The sequence below is a fragment of the Panthera onca genome, chromosome F2 (assembly GCF_046562875.1).
Source record: "Panthera onca isolate mPanOnc1 chromosome F2, mPanOnc1 haplotype 2, whole genome shotgun sequence".
NCBI classification, from domain to species: Eukaryota; Metazoa; Chordata; class Mammalia; order Carnivora; family Felidae; genus Panthera; species Panthera onca.
In genome coordinates, this window is record NC_138356.1 from 49,257,767 (window position 1) to 49,274,214 (window position 16,448).

The 16,448-nt window shown below is 42.6% G+C and overlaps 1 protein-coding gene across 1 annotated transcript; it reads left to right on the plus strand.

Moving 5' to 3' along the window:
- The first annotated feature begins 4,645 nt into the window (after positions 1-4,645).
- CTHRC1 (collagen triple helix repeat containing 1) lies at positions 4,646-15,960 on the plus strand. Its single transcript, XM_060611070.2, has 4 exons — positions 4,646-4,990; positions 9,334-9,555; positions 12,155-12,371; positions 15,428-15,960. Exons 1-4 carry the CDS (start codon positions 4,838-4,840, stop codon positions 15,568-15,570), a joined length of 735 nt encoding a protein of 244 aa, XP_060467053.1. The 5' UTR covers positions 4,646-4,837; the 3' UTR covers positions 15,571-15,960.
- Positions 15,961-16,448: the final 488 nt, after the last annotated feature.

Genomic DNA, 16,448 nt, shown 5'->3' on the forward strand with positions numbered 1-16,448 from the left:
GGTTCTTGGGTTTGAGCCCCATATGGGGCTCTACTATGACAGGGCAGAGCCTGCTTCAGATCCTCTGTCTCCCTCTCTCTCTCTGCCCCTCCCGCTCATATTCTCTCTCTCTCTCTCTCTCTCTCTCGAAAAAAAAAAAAAAACATTAAAAAACAAAAAAACGCAACATGATTCCGGCTTTGACTGGTCACCTTGTGTCTCTCCAGCTTAAGGGTGGCAGTAGTTTATGGCTAGGGCCAATTTTGGGTTGCTTCACTGTCCCCTGTTGAGCTTCTAGCCTTTGTAGTCAATTTCCTTCACTAAATCCCTTTCATTTTAAATACTCAGCATGGTTTCTGTTTCCTAACTGGATGCTGAATGATACAACTGACATATAGGTTAAGTGTCATCTGTTGAATCATGGCTTCCTTTAATTTTATATGGGATCTCCAACTTTTATAATAAAAATGATAATAGCCAATATAGAGAGAGCACTCCATAAGTACCCAGTGAAAGTACTTAGTAAGTCACTAAACAGAGGATAGCTACAGCTTTAGCCTCCAGCTTCTTTTGATAGCAGCTATTAAATCTCCTCTGCTTGAAATATGTAGCATGATTTATGTTATTCTGACTAGACCTTGACTGGCACATAGACTCTTCTAAATTAATTCCAGTAAGTGTCCCCTCGATTCTTGTTTTTTAAATGGTACTTTCAGCCCACTTATGTCTGTATTTATTTCAGCCATACTAAATTTATCAGTTCTTATTTACATCACTGCCTTTCTTTTCCCTTTGGCTCTTTTTTAGAAAATAATAAAAACAGATACAAACCATCCAATTGCACGAATACCATTTACGGAGTTAAGAGATGCTGCTGAAAAGGAATTTTTGACCAGCAGGCCGTGATTACGTGACACTTTGAAGTGTTCATCGTCAAGTGATGCATGGAAGATGCACTTGGCAAAAAAGGGTGATTGAGAGGTATGTGAACACTTAACAGTTTAAAACTTGAGGACTTCTGTATTTGCTTTCCTACCAGGGAAATACAGAATTCTGCTGGCTGGCTCCTACCACTAGTGTGATTAGAATACTTTTATTGACCATTTTGATCTTCTTGCCACCTGCCATATCTTCTTATGTTATAAAACATGACTTTTCATGCTATAAGGAAACAAGTGATGAAAATCAAACGCTTCCAGTCACAGCCCATTGACACACGTGTAGACAGCTTTCTAAGACAACCCCGGAAAATTTCTGCCTGTGGTATATAATCCCCTCCCCTTGAGTATGAGCAAAGCTGAAGATGATGGATATCACTCCCACGATCATGTTATATTAGACAGCAGAAGCGATTTTGCAGGTGGAATTCAGTCCCCTAATCAGTTGACTTTGACTTACCCTGGATGGGCCTGCCTTAATCACATCAGACCTTAAAAGGCACTGCCTCCTTCTTGCCACAGATTCAAAGTGTTCCAGGGAGGACCTCTGGAAGGAACCACGTGGTAAAGACACGAGAGGGGCCTCTGGTAACCGAGAACTTCCCCCAGATAACAAACAGAAAAAAAAAAAAAAGCAGGGGTCTTAGGCCTACAACCACAAGGAAATGAGTACTGCCAACAACCTAAGGAAGGTTGGAAGTGTATCTATCCCTAGTCAAGCTTCCCGATGAGGACTCACCTGGCTGATCCCTTAACTTCAGCTTTGTACGACACTAATCCGAGCTGGATTCCTGACCCACAAAAGTGGGAGGTAATAAATTTGTGTTGTGTTACTTCACTGAGCTTGTGGTAATTTGTTACATAGTAATAGAAAACTAGTATAGTCGATTGGGATAGCAGCAAAATCCATAATAGCCATATAGCCATAATAGCCATATAGCCATATTAAGAAAATTATAAAATTTTACTGATGCATAAAAGAGGATTTGGAAAACTGGGAAGATATAGTATGTGCCTAAGGGGAAGATTAAATGTTTTAAAGATGCCAATCTCAAAGTAGTTTTTATAACAGACAAGAAATGCATTAATAGTCCGAATATTTTAGGAAAAAAAAAGGAAAATATTTAAACAGAAAATGCGCAGAACATTTGGAAATCTGTGAGAAAGGTCACTCTGGAAATAACACCCAAGGCACTAATCCATACTCTTTAATTGGAACTAACAGTAGAAACAGACCTAAGTTTTGGACCAAGAAAACTCGACTGGACTGAGATAGTAAATTCCAGAGGTGGGAGGATAAATGACTTTGCAAACCAACACAGGTATAAAAGTAAGCACAGAGAGAGTGAAGTTAACCAAACCCATAGTGGGAATAGATTTGTGATAATTTTAGGACACAGGACATGTGAAATCTCTCTGTATGGTGTAAAGGCACTTATACATTATTATAGATTATCTTTGAAATATGATGATATCTGGTTTACTCATCTTACAGTGTACTTTGATTAGTTATGCGAATACGTAGCTCACAAATGCACGGATATGGGCTCAGGTCATGATCTCACAGTTTGTGAGTTTGTGAGACTCTGGGCTGACAGCTCAGAGCCTGGGGCCTGCTTCCGATTCTGTGTCTCCCTCTCCCTGCCCCTCCCCACGCAGGCTTTGTCTTTCTGAAAAATAAAAAAAATAAACATTCTTTAAAAATTCACGGATGTTAGGCGACAGATGGAGCACAGCATAACGTATAGAGTTGTCAAATCATTATGCTGTACACCTGAAAAAAAAGCATGGCTGTTAATAGAGGATTAGCTGTTTGCTGAAACCTGAATCTGGACCCAAAATTTACAGAGAGGGGCCATTTGAAGTCCCTGGGTGGTAGCAGCAGCAGGAGTTGCCATTGGCTAGAAGCCAGACTCTGGCGGCGCCCTCCCCTCCTCTCCAGCCTGTAGACTGCTACCACCACGGTGGTTTGGCCACAGAAAGGCACCAGCTGGGACCTTGTTCAGCTTCACACAGGGCTGTTTCATGGGTGAGCGATCTGTGTAGCTTTGCTTAAAAGAATCCCACGCTTGGTGTCCGGTTCTGTTAACACTGTCTTGAAATTCTTAATTTTTTTTTTCATCAAAGGACCCTGCATTTTCCTTTTGCACTGACCCTGCAAATTATGTAGCAAGTCCTAGCTTCAGAACCCATTTGGATTTTTGCCTCTTTCTGACAAACAGGAATGAAACTTACTTGTAGTTAGACACTGGCCCACTAGTGAGCATTCCTCCAAATGCCCCGACTTGCTCCCTTTCCACACGGTTCCTTCTCTCTAATATCCATCAGCTGAGACCACTATAACTTCCAGGAAACTGCCTGGGTCTCTAAAGAGACCTTGCTGAGTTGAATTTCGCCTCCGCAGCATTGCCATTCTATGAATAATCTCCACCTTGTTACAGGTGTAGCAAAACTGTCCTGCCGGATTCCAGCCAGTGGCATATAAAGGACCCTACCTGGTGGGTGGCCTGGGTCCCCTAGGGATGCTTTCTTCCAGAATGGACAGAGGAGGACAGATGGGGTTAGAAAAAGATAGTATCAGTCAGAAGTCAAGAATGATCACTCAGTAGTGAATTTCTACCACTGCATGTAACTTACCCTCCCTGAACCTCAGTTTCCACATCTGTGAATGGTGCAAATAGAGGAGGTATCAACCCCCTAGGATTGTCCAGAGGACACAGAGTATGTGTAAAAGACTTCGTGTGGTTCCTGGGGCTTAGTGAGTGTTAGCACTTATGAAACATCAGTTCTTTTTAAATTTTTTATATTTAAAAAAATGTCTGCTGAAGTATAATGACATACAAGGTTATATTAGTTTCAGGTGTACAGCATATTGATTCAAAAATTCTATACATTACTCAGTGCCCACCGCAATAAGTGTAATCACCACCTGTCCCCATACAACGCTATTACATGGTTGACTATATTCCCTATGCTGTTCCTTTTCACCCCTGTGACTTATTTTATAACTGGAAGTTGGTATCTCTTAATCCCCTTTACCTACTTCACAGATCCCCCCACCCACCTCCCCTTTGGCAACCACGAGTTCTCTGCATTTTAGAGTGGTTTTTTGTTTGTTTGTTTGTTTGTTTGTTTGTTTCTGAAACATCTTGGGTTTTTTTTTAATGTTTATTTGTTTATTTTGAGAGGCGGGAGGGGCAGAGAAAGAGGTGGAGAGAGAATCCCCAGCAGGCTCCCAGCTCTCAGGGCTGAGCCCCAGGCCCCCTGGATCCCAACTGTGAGATCATGGCCTGAGGGGAGATCAAGAGTTGGCTGGCTTAACCCACTGAGCCCAAGCAGGCGGCTCTGAAACACTGAATCTTAGTCATTTGGGTCATGGACCTCTGGGCGAACCTGATGATACCTATGGTTCTGCGCCTCCCAATGTCACCTCCTAAAAAGAGCTTGCCCGCAGTGCCAGTTTGACAACCCCTGAAGGTGGTTCGTGGACCCAGGTTAGGGCACTTGCCTCTCAGGGGTCACTTAGGCGGTGCCGTCTCCACTCCCGCCCTTCGAGCTTCCACCTGTGGCCGCCGGAACGCCGCCACCGGCCCGGACTCGGCAGGCGGCTTCTCCGCGAGGGTCCGGGCGGGCCGAGCGGCGGCGCCGGAGGGGGCGGGCTCGGCTCTCGGCCCGCCCCGTGTCGGGCTCGGGGTAGGGGCTCTGGCCTATTACAGGATGGAAACTCGGGTGTCCAGAGGGGCGGGAGGGAGAGGGAGTCGGAGGGAGGCGCGCGGGTGAAAGGGGCATTGATGCAGCCTGCGGCGGCCTGGGAGCACGGCGGGGCCAGACTCTGATCAGGTCCCGGCTCCGCGTCTCCTCCTCCTTCTCCTCCTCCTCCTCCTCCTCCTGCTCCGCGCCTCCCCGGGCCGCTGCGCGCCATGCGCCCCCACGGCCCCGCCGCGGCCTCTCCGCAGCGGCTCCTCGGCCTCCTGCTGCTGTTGCTGCTGCAGCTGCGGGCGCCGTCGAGCGCCTCCGAGACCCCCAAGGGGAAGCAAAAGGCGCTGCTCCGGCAGAGGGAGGTGGTGGACCTGGTGAGTGCGGCGGCGGGGACAGAGCCGCGGGCCGCACCGGGAGGACGTGCGTCCAGCTGTTGGGGGTGGGGTGGTCTGTACAGTTGTGTAGGTGGGTCGTGCGTGCGACTGGGTGTCCCGCTTTGTCTGCGTCCACGTGTAAGGTAGGACCTGCGCTAGGCGTGCGGTGAGGTCGTGGCACTCGCACGGGAGACCCTAATGGCAGGGCCATCGTGGAACGGAGATGCGACGTGGGTCGGGTGGGACGCCCCAAAATACAGGGAGACGCCCAATAATTTCTGGTCTCTGAGGGCCCTCCACACCCCAGGAAGATGGAGAGGGTTAGGGCGGCAATGAGAGTAGGAGGAGGAGCTTAGGTAGGTTGGAAGGTGGGCCTGGGAGCTGCCTGGGAGACCCTAGACTCGCTGATCCCTTGGGTGGGCCTGGCCCAGAGCCCTGTGACGTGTCCTGTGTTGGGGCTGGTGGCCACGTCTGCCTGCAGGAGAGAATAACAACCCTTACAAAGCATCCGTCCAACTCTTTGTAACTTGAATACTATGAGTCATGTGGGTCATCTTCCTAGGAAGTATGGGCTGCAATTTACTTTGCTGGACGACCACAGCTCAGGACCGGAATGGTTCAGAGGGATTAAGGCCAGAAGGGGAAAATGAAGGGACCCCGCACTAACCCTCCAAGGACCCATTTCATTGTTCTGTTTAGACAGACAGGTAGTCAGTTCTTCCAGATACCCTCAGTCCCCAGCCTGTGGCCACCAAGCTGGAGCATCACAGTGGAGCTAAGGGAGAAGACAGTTTCCAGGACAGCAAATAGCCCAAGTGCTTTCTGAAGGGCTAATCTATGGGAAGGTCTGTTTGCTTAAAGCTCTTTCCCTCCGAAAATCAACAAACCTAGCCCTGTGTCTAGAGCTGTCCTTTCACAAGCTACCATATTCCTTGGCACATAATAAACTTAAGTCCTTAAGCCAATCTTATTTGCAGACAAATACGGTTTACAGGCATTGCAGGGCATAAAGTGGGGGCATTGTTTTGATAAAAACCGTTTTGAATTTGTTAAGTTGCCATTATAAACTGAGCTAATAAACCAGACTCCCTGGCAGCTAGTTCTACGCCAGATTCAAAGGCTCTGGAAAAAAATTCCTGCCCTTGCACACTGCACTTTTTGGTGATGTGCTATGTAATTTTGTTCCACAAAGCAGACAATGTGTTCAGGGCTACAGTTCTATTTTAAGTGTCTAAGTTGTTTAAAACTGTACCAAATGGTTGTGGTTCATCTGCAGTTTGCATTTATGAATTTGCAATTATGATACACAAAATACCCCTTTTCTCCATAAAGCTAGCAATTTTTTCTTTTCCTCCATGGATTTTCAGTACCTGCGGTTTCCCACAAATCTCGCCCTGCTTGGAAAAGCTTATTGTGCAGCCAAGCTCAGGTGCATCCTGTAGATTGGATTTGGTTTTGCTAGAGAAAAAAATGTTCATGTGGTCATTAAGAAGGTTTCAACAGATTCTATAAAGCAACTTCTTTGTACAGAATCTGTCAAAGCGTTCCTTTCAAGCTTCCAGCAAGCTCTGCCCCCTGGTGGCCATGGAGAGAAATAGGGGCTCATTCTACCGACATTTCTAGAACCCCTGCCTAGTACTAAGCATGTGCTGGGATAGCATTTTATTTTATTTTATTTTTTTAACTTTTAAAAATTTATTTTTAAGAGAAAGTGAGAGAGAGAGTGTGAGTGGGGGAGGGGCAGAGAGAGAGGGAGACACAGAATCAGAAGCAGGCTGCAGGCTCCAGGCTCTGAGCTGTAAGGACAGAGCCCTGTGCTGGGCTTGAACCCACCAATGGAGAGATCATGACCTGAGCTGAAGTTGGCCACTTAACCAACAGAGCCACCCAGGCACCCCAAGGGTTAGCATTTTAAAGTGAGAAGACAGATGTAATACCTGTGGAACCAAATTCAATATAATTATGTGGTCACTGAAATGCAGATTATTTCTTTATTTTTTATTTTTTTGAGAGAGAGAGAGCACACGAGTGGAAGATGGGCAGAGAGAGAGAATCTTAAGCAAGCTCACTCAGCATGGTGTCCAACTTGGGGTTTGATCTTACCACAGTAAGATCATGACCTGAGCCAAAATCAAGAGTTGGATGCTTAATCAACTGAGCCATCCAGGGACCCCTGTTTTAGAATATTTTGTATTTTAGCGTGTCTTCAAATACTTTCGAAATTTTATTAAATACTTTTCTTACTATTTCCTTGGCAATAAATAAATAGTGCTTTTTTTTTCTTACATCAGGAAAATGGCAGTGGCCAAAGTCATGACATAAATCATTTATCAAAACATAGGGCACCTGGGTGGCTCAGTCGGTTGGGCATCCGACTTTGGCTCAGGTCATGATCTTGTGGTCCGTGGGTTCAAGCTGTGCTTTGGGCTCTGTGCTGACAGCTCAGAGCCTGGAGCCTGCTTCGGATTCTGTGTCTCCCTCTCTCTCTGTTCCTCTCCCACTCATGCTCTGTCTCTCTCTGTCTCAGAAATAAACGCTAAAAAAAAAAAAAAAATTGAAACAAAGATGAGGGGCCCCTGAGTGGCTCTGGCACTTGAGGATCTGACTTTTGATTTTGCCTCAGGTCATAATCCCAAGGTCATGGAATCCAGCCTCCCCTCCCCCCCATCAGCATGGAGCCTGCTTAAAATTCTCTCTCTCCTCTCTCTATACCCCTCTGCCCTTCTCCCCTGCTCTCATGCACTCTCTCTCTCTCTCTCTTTCTAAAATAAATTGTAAAAAAACAAACCTAAAGCTGGCGATGGGAAAAGAAATTGATTGGGAAACATTATATACATGAGGATCCTTCCTAGGCAATGTCATTACTGGATTTTATAATATGACCATGTCTAATCCCAGATGGCGAAATTGAAAGATAAGTTTTGAAGTTATTTGAATCTATAAGGAATCTTGGGGTTTTGTTGTTGTTGTTGTTGTTGTTCTCACTGGACAGGATCTTTATATAGAATGACAGTATACTTTACACAAATAGGGGAATGTTAAAGTAAAAATTTAAGTGGATCACATTTGTGGTTTGGAGGGCCCTAATAAGTGGACGAATTCAGGAATAGACATGGGAAGTAGACGGAGATAAAATATCACCCTTACCACTTATCCAGCTACATTGGTATGAGTGGCTTATGTGTGCTGGCTGGCAGGTTTGCTAATGTTGCCTTTCCCAGCTCTAGACCCTGGCAAGGTCCACCCGAGGGAGTAGACATACTTGCCCAGTATCACTGCCTCACATGGTCTTGGGGGAATAATAAGAATCCTTACGGCTGACATACACTGCTTACTGTGCCCCGCACTGCTCTAAGCACATTTTATATATTATCTCACTTCAATCTCATACGAACCCTACAAGGTAAGAATCTTTACTATTTTCTTCATTTTACAGGTAAGGAAACGGGCACTGAAATGTTGAGTCAGTTGCCTTATCTCACAGAGCTAATATGTGGTTGAGCCAGGATTAAAATCCAGAGAATCTGGTGCAAGAACTCATGCTCTTAACTTCTACCTGACACCGAGAAATAATCATAGCACTTAAGAGGTTGGATAGATTCCTGCCACCCTAATGAAAACCAGCGGTCACCTGTAACCATGTCATTCACTCCTAAGAAGGAGTGAGGTTGGAGGCCAGACGTGTTAACCTAGTGACACTCCCTTCACATAAAAATAGAAGCAGGAGATGTGCGATCCATTTCAAAGGTTTCGCCCATTTAAGATAATTATTAACTAAGCTTTTTAAATAATTTTATCACTAGGAATATATCTTAGGGAGATAATTCAAAAGATGAAGAAAGCTCTATGTATGAAGATTTTCATTACAATATTAATGACAGACAACATAGGAACAGCCTAAGTATCCCCAAATAATGCAATGGTTGCATAAAAATTTTTTAAAGTATCATTCTGAAATCCAAGTCCCTTTACAGCATATAAGGTCAGAAGAAAATGGCAGTGTATTCAATTATGTTCACGCTGAAGTACAGCTATTTAAAAATTGTGTATACTTTTAATAAGCAGTAGAAAAAAGCAGGCAAATGAAAACATTGTGTCATCTTTGACTTGTGTGTGTGCATGCGTGCCTACAGTCTGTGCAATGAAAAGAACAGGAAAGAAATCTTAACATTTTAGAAATCGTTTTAAAATTAGTTCCATATAATAACTCATTTAGAACATGAACCAGTAGTATGAAGAGATTCTGCACTCCCGGTGCTCAAAAATAAATGCAATTCTAATCAGAATGAGTCTTGGAATCGTAAGTGGTGAGAGTTTGTCCCTATTTCCTTTTTCTGCTCTAGTATAATGGAATGTGCTTACAAGGACCTGCAGGGGTGCCTGGGCGAGACGGAAGCCCTGGGGCCAATGGCATTCCTGGGACCCCTGGGATCCCCGGTCGGGATGGATTCAAAGGAGAAAAGGGAGAATGCCTGAGGGAAACCTTTGAGGAGTCCTGGACACCTAACTACAAACAGTGCTCGTGGAGTTCACTGAATTACGGCATTGATCTTGGCAAAATTGCGGTAAGTGAAGTCTGAATTATTTTAAAGTTGAAGCAAAACTTAAGAGTTTTCATAGTTGAGTGTGAATTTTGGATGAGACTTTATTTTATTTTTACTAAAAGACTTTTTACAAAATTAAGGAGTAGGGACCCTGTAGCTTTTAAGTTAGGATTAATGAAAAAAAAAAAGCTAACCTTTCAAAGTTGATTTTATAAAGGTATTTCTAAGACAAATCACCATGTTATTTTAGCCCGGATAATATCTAACATAACTTACTCTCCCCTTTTTAAATGCAAACAAAAAGGGAGAGTGTGAGTGTCTGTGTTGGATGGTAAGCAACCTTCCAGTCTTGTCCTAAAGTGAATTTAAATTTAAATTAGTGTAAGAAATTCTGCTGTGGCTCCAGACCACGAAAGAGTGGGAAAAAATTTCCAAGAAACTACCCTGTGATAGGAATTATCTCAAAGTGGGAAGTCTATTGGTGTTTGTCCTTATTCTGGGTAGCAGGTGTGGCTTAAAATTGCTAAGCTTATGGGAGGTGGAATGGACCAGAGATATACTACAGTGAGCATTTAAAGTTTGTCTGTGAGGGCACCTGGGTGGCTCAGTCGGTTAAGCGTCAGACTGGTTCAGGCCATGAACTCACAGTTCATGAGTTCGAGTCCCGCGTCGGGCTCTGTGTTGACAGCCTGGTTCAGATTCTGTGTCTCCCTTTCTCTCTGCTCCTCTCCAGCTTGCACTCTGTCTCCCTCTCTCAAAAATAAATAAACATTAACAAAATTTTAAAAAAAAATTTGTGAGGCTCCTGGGGTGGCTCAGTCAGCTAAGCATCTGACTCTTGATTTCAGCTCAGGTCATGATCTCACAGTTTGTGAGCTTGGGCTCTGCACTGACAGCGTGGAGCCTATTTGGGCTTCTCTCTCCCTGTCTTTCTGCCTCTCCTCTGCTTGCTCTCTCAATAAATAAATAAATACATACATACATAAACAAACAAACAAACAAATGAACTTAAATTAAAAAAAAAATTGTCTGTAACGGTGAGGTGGGGGAAAAGTACTCAAAAGAGCCTGTGTGGCAGAGCATTTTGATTCACGATTCTAGTCACTTTAATTAGTGTTTGCTTCAAAAGCAACTGGCAAGACGATCGGGATGGCACAGAGCTGAAGAAGCTTGGTGCTATTTCTAAGCCTCTTTCTTCTTTTGTTGCCCAGTGCCGTACCTGGTTCTGTATGTACAATGTATTATCCCTTGATAGTAACTACTCCTACCATCAGCCAATGCAAATAGAAGAGATTTTACTTTCGGAACACTCTGAGATGCTCCTCGCCGCAGCTTTTTCACGCCTGCTCGATTGCAAACCGTTCGAGACTGTCTGTTCGGACGGACTGGTTACTTACAGTTCATCAAAAATCGCTGAGTTCTACAACTATCCATGTGGACTCTACATATTTAATATGTTTTTAAGTTTCTTAGGAGCGGTCAGAATGGATTTGGGAGTTTTCTGCAAGTGAAAGATAGTAGACCGTGAGCCAGTGGGGAGACAAATTTTGCAAAGAGCAATGAGAGAAAGAGACCCGGGCTTTCTAATTGTGTCAGATAGGTAAAGACTAAAACCCCCACCTGTGCTTCACCCCTGGTACTGTTTGCTGTTGCTCGAAAAAAGAAACTGGTCAAGAATAAGTATATAGAGACAGGGCTAGTCTAGAATATGGACAGGGCTGGTCTAGAATATAAAGTCCACGAGGGCAGAGATTCTGTTTCATTTACTGCTGTGACTGTAACATCCAGCATAAAGGGCTCAGGAGATATTTTTTGGAATGGAAAAAAAAAGTCAATACATAGATTGGTTTGGTTTAAAATACGGAAGACTAGCTGTTTTGAGTAAAACCAAAAGATACCTTCAATGGCGTGAATAATTTTAAGAATGCTGTAATTTGATTTTCTGAGAGTACCTCATATCAGACGTTTATCTATCTTGCAGAGAACCTCTCTCCTTCTGTAAAAGTTAAGCTTTTTAAAATGTAATTTGAGGGGCACCTGGGTGGCTCATTCAGTTAAGCGTCCAACTCTTGGTTTCGGCTCAGGTCATGATGTCACGGTTTTGTGGGTTTGAGCCCCATATGGGGCTCTGTGCTGGCAATGCAGAGCCTGCTTGGGATCCTCTCTCTCCCCCTCTCTGCCCCTCCCGACTCGTACTGTCTCTCTCTCTCTCTCTCAAAAATAAAATAAATAAACTTTAAAAATAAATTAAAAATTGAATAAATAAAAAATAAAAACAATAATGTAGTTTGAAGAAGAGGAAAGTTAAATAAAATTCACAGTGCAATTTGAAAGCATAATTTAAAAATTTTTAAAAATGTTTATTTATCTTTGAAGGAGAGAGACAGAGTGTGAGCAGGGGAGGGGCAGAGAGAGAGGGAGACACAGAATCCAAAACAGGCTCCAGGCTCTGAGCCGTCAGCACAGAGCCCGACACGGGAGTCGAACTCATGAACTGTGAGATCGTGACCTGAGCCGAAGGGAGACGCTTAACCGACTGAGCCACCCAGGCAGCCCTGAAAGCATAATTTTAATGAAAGTTGAAAACGCTAATAAAACCTTGTTTCTGTGTTTGTGACAGGAGTGTACGTTTACAAAGATGCGCTCCAACAGTGCTTTACGAGTTTTGTTCAGCGGCTCACTTCGGTTAAAATGCCGAAGTGCATGCTGTCAGCGTTGGTATTTCACGTTCAACGGAGCTGAATGTTCAGGACCTCTTCCCATTGAAGCCATAATTTATTTGGACCAAGGAAGCCCTGAACTCAATTCAACAATTAATATTCATCGCACTTCTTCTGGTATGTAGAATAGTGACTGCATGATGTGCCTTACGTCTTTAGAGACCAAAACTGGTTTTGAATCCGCTGGCATGCTGGCTCACTAGCCTCTGAGAAGGAGACCTATAGCAGGTTTTCAGCACATGATTCTTCATCCTGGTTGCATTTCAGAATTCCCTGAAATGGATCTTTAAAAAAAAAAAACATGCAGATGCCTGGGTCCCACCTCTGACCAACTGAGTCAGAATCTCTGTGGATCAGACTGTATTTTTTAAAAGATCCCCAAGGTTGAAAATTACTGAGTTAGATGAAATGGCAAAACAGTCTCTAATGCCATAGAGCAGTGGTTTTCAACCATGGCTACGTATTCGGCTCAACTGGGGCACTTTAAAAAAATCCCTGTACCTGAGTACCACCCCTCCAGGGGGTCTGACTTAACGGGTATGGAGGCTGCTGAGGGAATGGATTGCAGAATCTCTTCCAGTTATTTTAATGCTCATGAGATCCACTAGCATAGACTGATAAGGAGATTACTTCTCTGCCTTGTCCCTTAAAAGGATGGATACGGTCTGCTGAACTTGCAAAAGAGAACATGGCCATATTGCATTCTCTGTTTCTGTGAAAGAATGACATTCATTTCAACCAGTGTTTGCTTAAACTGTAAGGGAAAAAACTTGGTTGGTTTGTTCTGTCTTAAGGCTCATTCACGAAAATTTGGACGATACCAAGAAATAGAACTGGGGGGCTGCCGATTAAAGCCATCACCCAGACGTACCACTATCAATATTTGGTTTCTTGAGTTGCAGTGGGATCGCACAGCATGACCGCCCATGCTGGGAGAATCACAAGATGTATATATCACCAGCTCCATTTCCCTGATTTCTTGCAAGGATTTCTCACTAATCTTGCACTTAAAAATGGCAGAGGGAAGAGAAGAGATCCCTCCACTGTAAACCAGAGGAAATTATATTTCAGCATGCTTTGGGGATTCAAGTCAGATACTGAACCCAGAAACCAGTATCTCACATTTCTTATTCCTAAGAAATTAAGGGCGTCCCTTCCACATTCTTCCTCAGATCCCCGCCATATCTTTCAGATATAAAGAAGATATTTTAATCCCCTCTTTTTGCACATAGAGAAGGTCCAGGGAAATAAAGTGTGTTACCCAGGACAGTAGAGTCAGTGTCCAGGAAAGCAGAAACCAGCTCCTTGCCTGCCCTCTTGTCTCCCCAACCCGCTCTTTGGTCTGGTTAAAAAGCTTCATCACTAAGTCCTTAGATACATGTGCTGGAAAGGATGATATGTTTTGCATCTTGAGAAGCAGTCTCTAAAATAAGAAAAATCTGGATATAAAATTAAGATTTGATTAGGAAGTGATATGTGTTAAATAGTCGTTGGAATGAGTAACTTACTTTCTATTGTATTACCTTTAAGGTGTTTGAGCTAATATCTTGCTATGATATGGGCCCTCAGGCCCATGAACTGTGACCTATACATGCATATGCCCTATAAATTATTTAATATAGCATTTCCCAACCATGTTGTGGAAACTCATTTGGTGTGATCTGTTGGGTGGAATGTCAGAAGTAATTTGTTACTCATAACAGTTTCTGTGTTAAGGTTATGGAAGGTTACCCCTATAATAAAGTCACTTTCCCTCTCACACTGTTACTCTTTCTTGAGAGAAAGGAGACCTACTTAGCACATTGAGGTTGACTGAAAGTCTTGGATATATCCATGGGAGTTTGAAAACATTTGAATGCTACTTTGTTACCTGGGTCTAGGAGGAAAATAGGTCTAGAACTCCCAATTCCAACATATTTTAGATGCTTAATAAATTGCAATAGTATATTATCATTGCAAAAATGTTCATTCATTCAAAAAACATTATGTTATATGTTAAAGACCACAAAGTGACCCTTTGACTCCTCCTGCAAGACTGATGCTAGACCCCAACTTGTCTTATTACATCATGCAGTGTGAGGTGAGCAAGCTTCTAGGCCGTGGATCTGCAGAACTTGGGAGCACACGAGTATTATTTCTGGGCATTTTCACCAAGTGTGGCCCTAGGTTAAATGGAATTGTGGCCGCACTGCTTAGTTCTCCCCGCTTTGAAAGGGGCCTGAACCACAGTCGTATCACTGGATTCTGAGGGACTTACCTTAGATTCACTGATGTGTCCGCTAAAAGAAGGAGATAGCTTCAGATCTACGTTACTGAGGCTCAGCTGGATTGTACTAACCTACCAAATGGGAAATCTGACCAGTCGCATGATGGCATCCCTCCACTACTCATATATCGGGACCCATTTTCTTAAAGAATCTGGCAACCTTTGGTGCCTTTTCCTCCTTACACAGACACATATCTTTTTGTCTGTTAAAATGACCTTGGGGATTTTTTTTTTTTTTTTAATATAGAAGAACCATGGTAAGATGGAATGCAAGTTGTATATTAGCATGTGAAAGTCCAGAGACCCTGAGAAAATGTGTATATTTATAAAGCAGAAGAACACAGAGGAAAAACAAGGCTGCTTGTTTTTTCACCGTGAGGAAATTCTATGAAAAATGGGATTCCCAGATTGGAGGACTGGTATAATGATTATGCTAGAATTTCTTTTAATGTTTTAAAAGTCCTTTCTTCTCCGTGAATGCCATCAAATGTATAGGTAAGTGTTGGAAAAGACTTCCTTTAAAAAAGACCTGCATATCAAATAAAACTCTTGGCTTTCAAAAGTGTAGGCTTCCTGTGTTTAGTCAAATAAATTGCTTCTTTTGTTTTCAGTCACCTAAACAGTAACTTTCAGGAACTAAACAGACTCTGCTTTTATGGTCAAAACCTATAAGAAAACTATCTGTTAAGCTTATATCATCGAATGGATAGGAATACATCTCTTAAAAATATTTACTTGGTAAGAAAAAGAGAACTTATCTCTATGAAGTCCTGATTAAGTGTTAGAATTTTTAATTCATCGTACATTAAATAGATTCGTTATCCAGCTTGCTAAAGCACTAAAATTTAGATGAAGATTTTTGCTTTTCGTTCTAAAGAAAGATGTACCTTTCATCTCTGTTCTGCAGTGGAAGGACTTTGTGAAGGAATTGGTGCCGGACTAGTGGATGTTGCTATCTGGGTTGGGACTTGTTCGGATTACCCGAAAGGAGATGCCTCTACTGGATGGAATTCAGTGTCTCGCATTATTATTGAAGAACTACCAAAATAGATTCTTTAATTTTCATTCCCTACCTCTTTTTTATTAAACCTTTGAAGGGTTCATTTTAGTGGCGTTTTATATAATGTCTAATGTATACATCTGAATAAAAAACAAAGCTAAATGTGTTTACAGACCAAAGTGTGATTTCACACTGTTTGAAAATCCAGTATTACTCATTTTCCTTCAATCAAAACTGGTTTCAGGATTTTGTAGTTGATTAGAATACGTTCTTCGTATTCCCCATTCCCTGAACCCGTAATTTGGGACGTCATCGCAGTCTTGAACTTTTCCTATTGTCTTAGGATAGCACCTTTTAAAACAGAAGGCTACCAGTTTTTGTATAAGTTGTAAATGTTCAGAACTGTTTTATATCTGTGAAATAAAACTTGTTTCAGACTATTTTAATATCTTTAACCTAATTGCTACTAAAGTTAGAGTCCTTAGTACTTTATACCTGAAAAGTTGGGTTCAATTAATAATCATATATATATTAAATTTTAGTACACGTATTGCTTCCTATTTTGAGGCGTATAAAGGAAAGGGGGGTATTTACGTGTCAGGAAATACATTAACGAGTACTTTAGGAATTTTATCTCTAACAAAGAATAAAAAGATGTGAATTCTGCCCTCCCAACTGCTTACTTCCAATTGATAGGGAGGATAAAATATATACACAATTAACATTAAATCAAAGATCAATATGTTGATTGTCATAAAAGTTGTTGAAGGGGTTGGCATAATTCAAAGGATGTTGTATTACCTGTGGCTGAGGTCATCAGAAAGAATTCATGATGAAGGAAGTACAGGTATCAGACTGATAAAATTAAGTGAATCCTGATTCACTAAAGTACTTTATCTTAAATAAGGCTATAAAACAATAACAACAG

Coding starts and splice junctions, on each gene's coding strand:
- CTHRC1 (XM_060611070.2), top strand. CDS start 4,838: ATGCGCCCCCACGGCCCCGCCGCGGCCTCTCCGCAGCGGCTCCTCGGC. Junction 9,556..12,154: donor TTGATCTTGGCAAAATTGCG/GTAAGTGAAGTC, acceptor TGTTTGTGACAG/GAGTGTACGTTTACAAAGAT. Junction 12,372..15,427: donor TATTCATCGCACTTCTTCTG/GTATGTAGAATA, acceptor TCTGTTCTGCAG/TGGAAGGACTTTGTGAAGGA.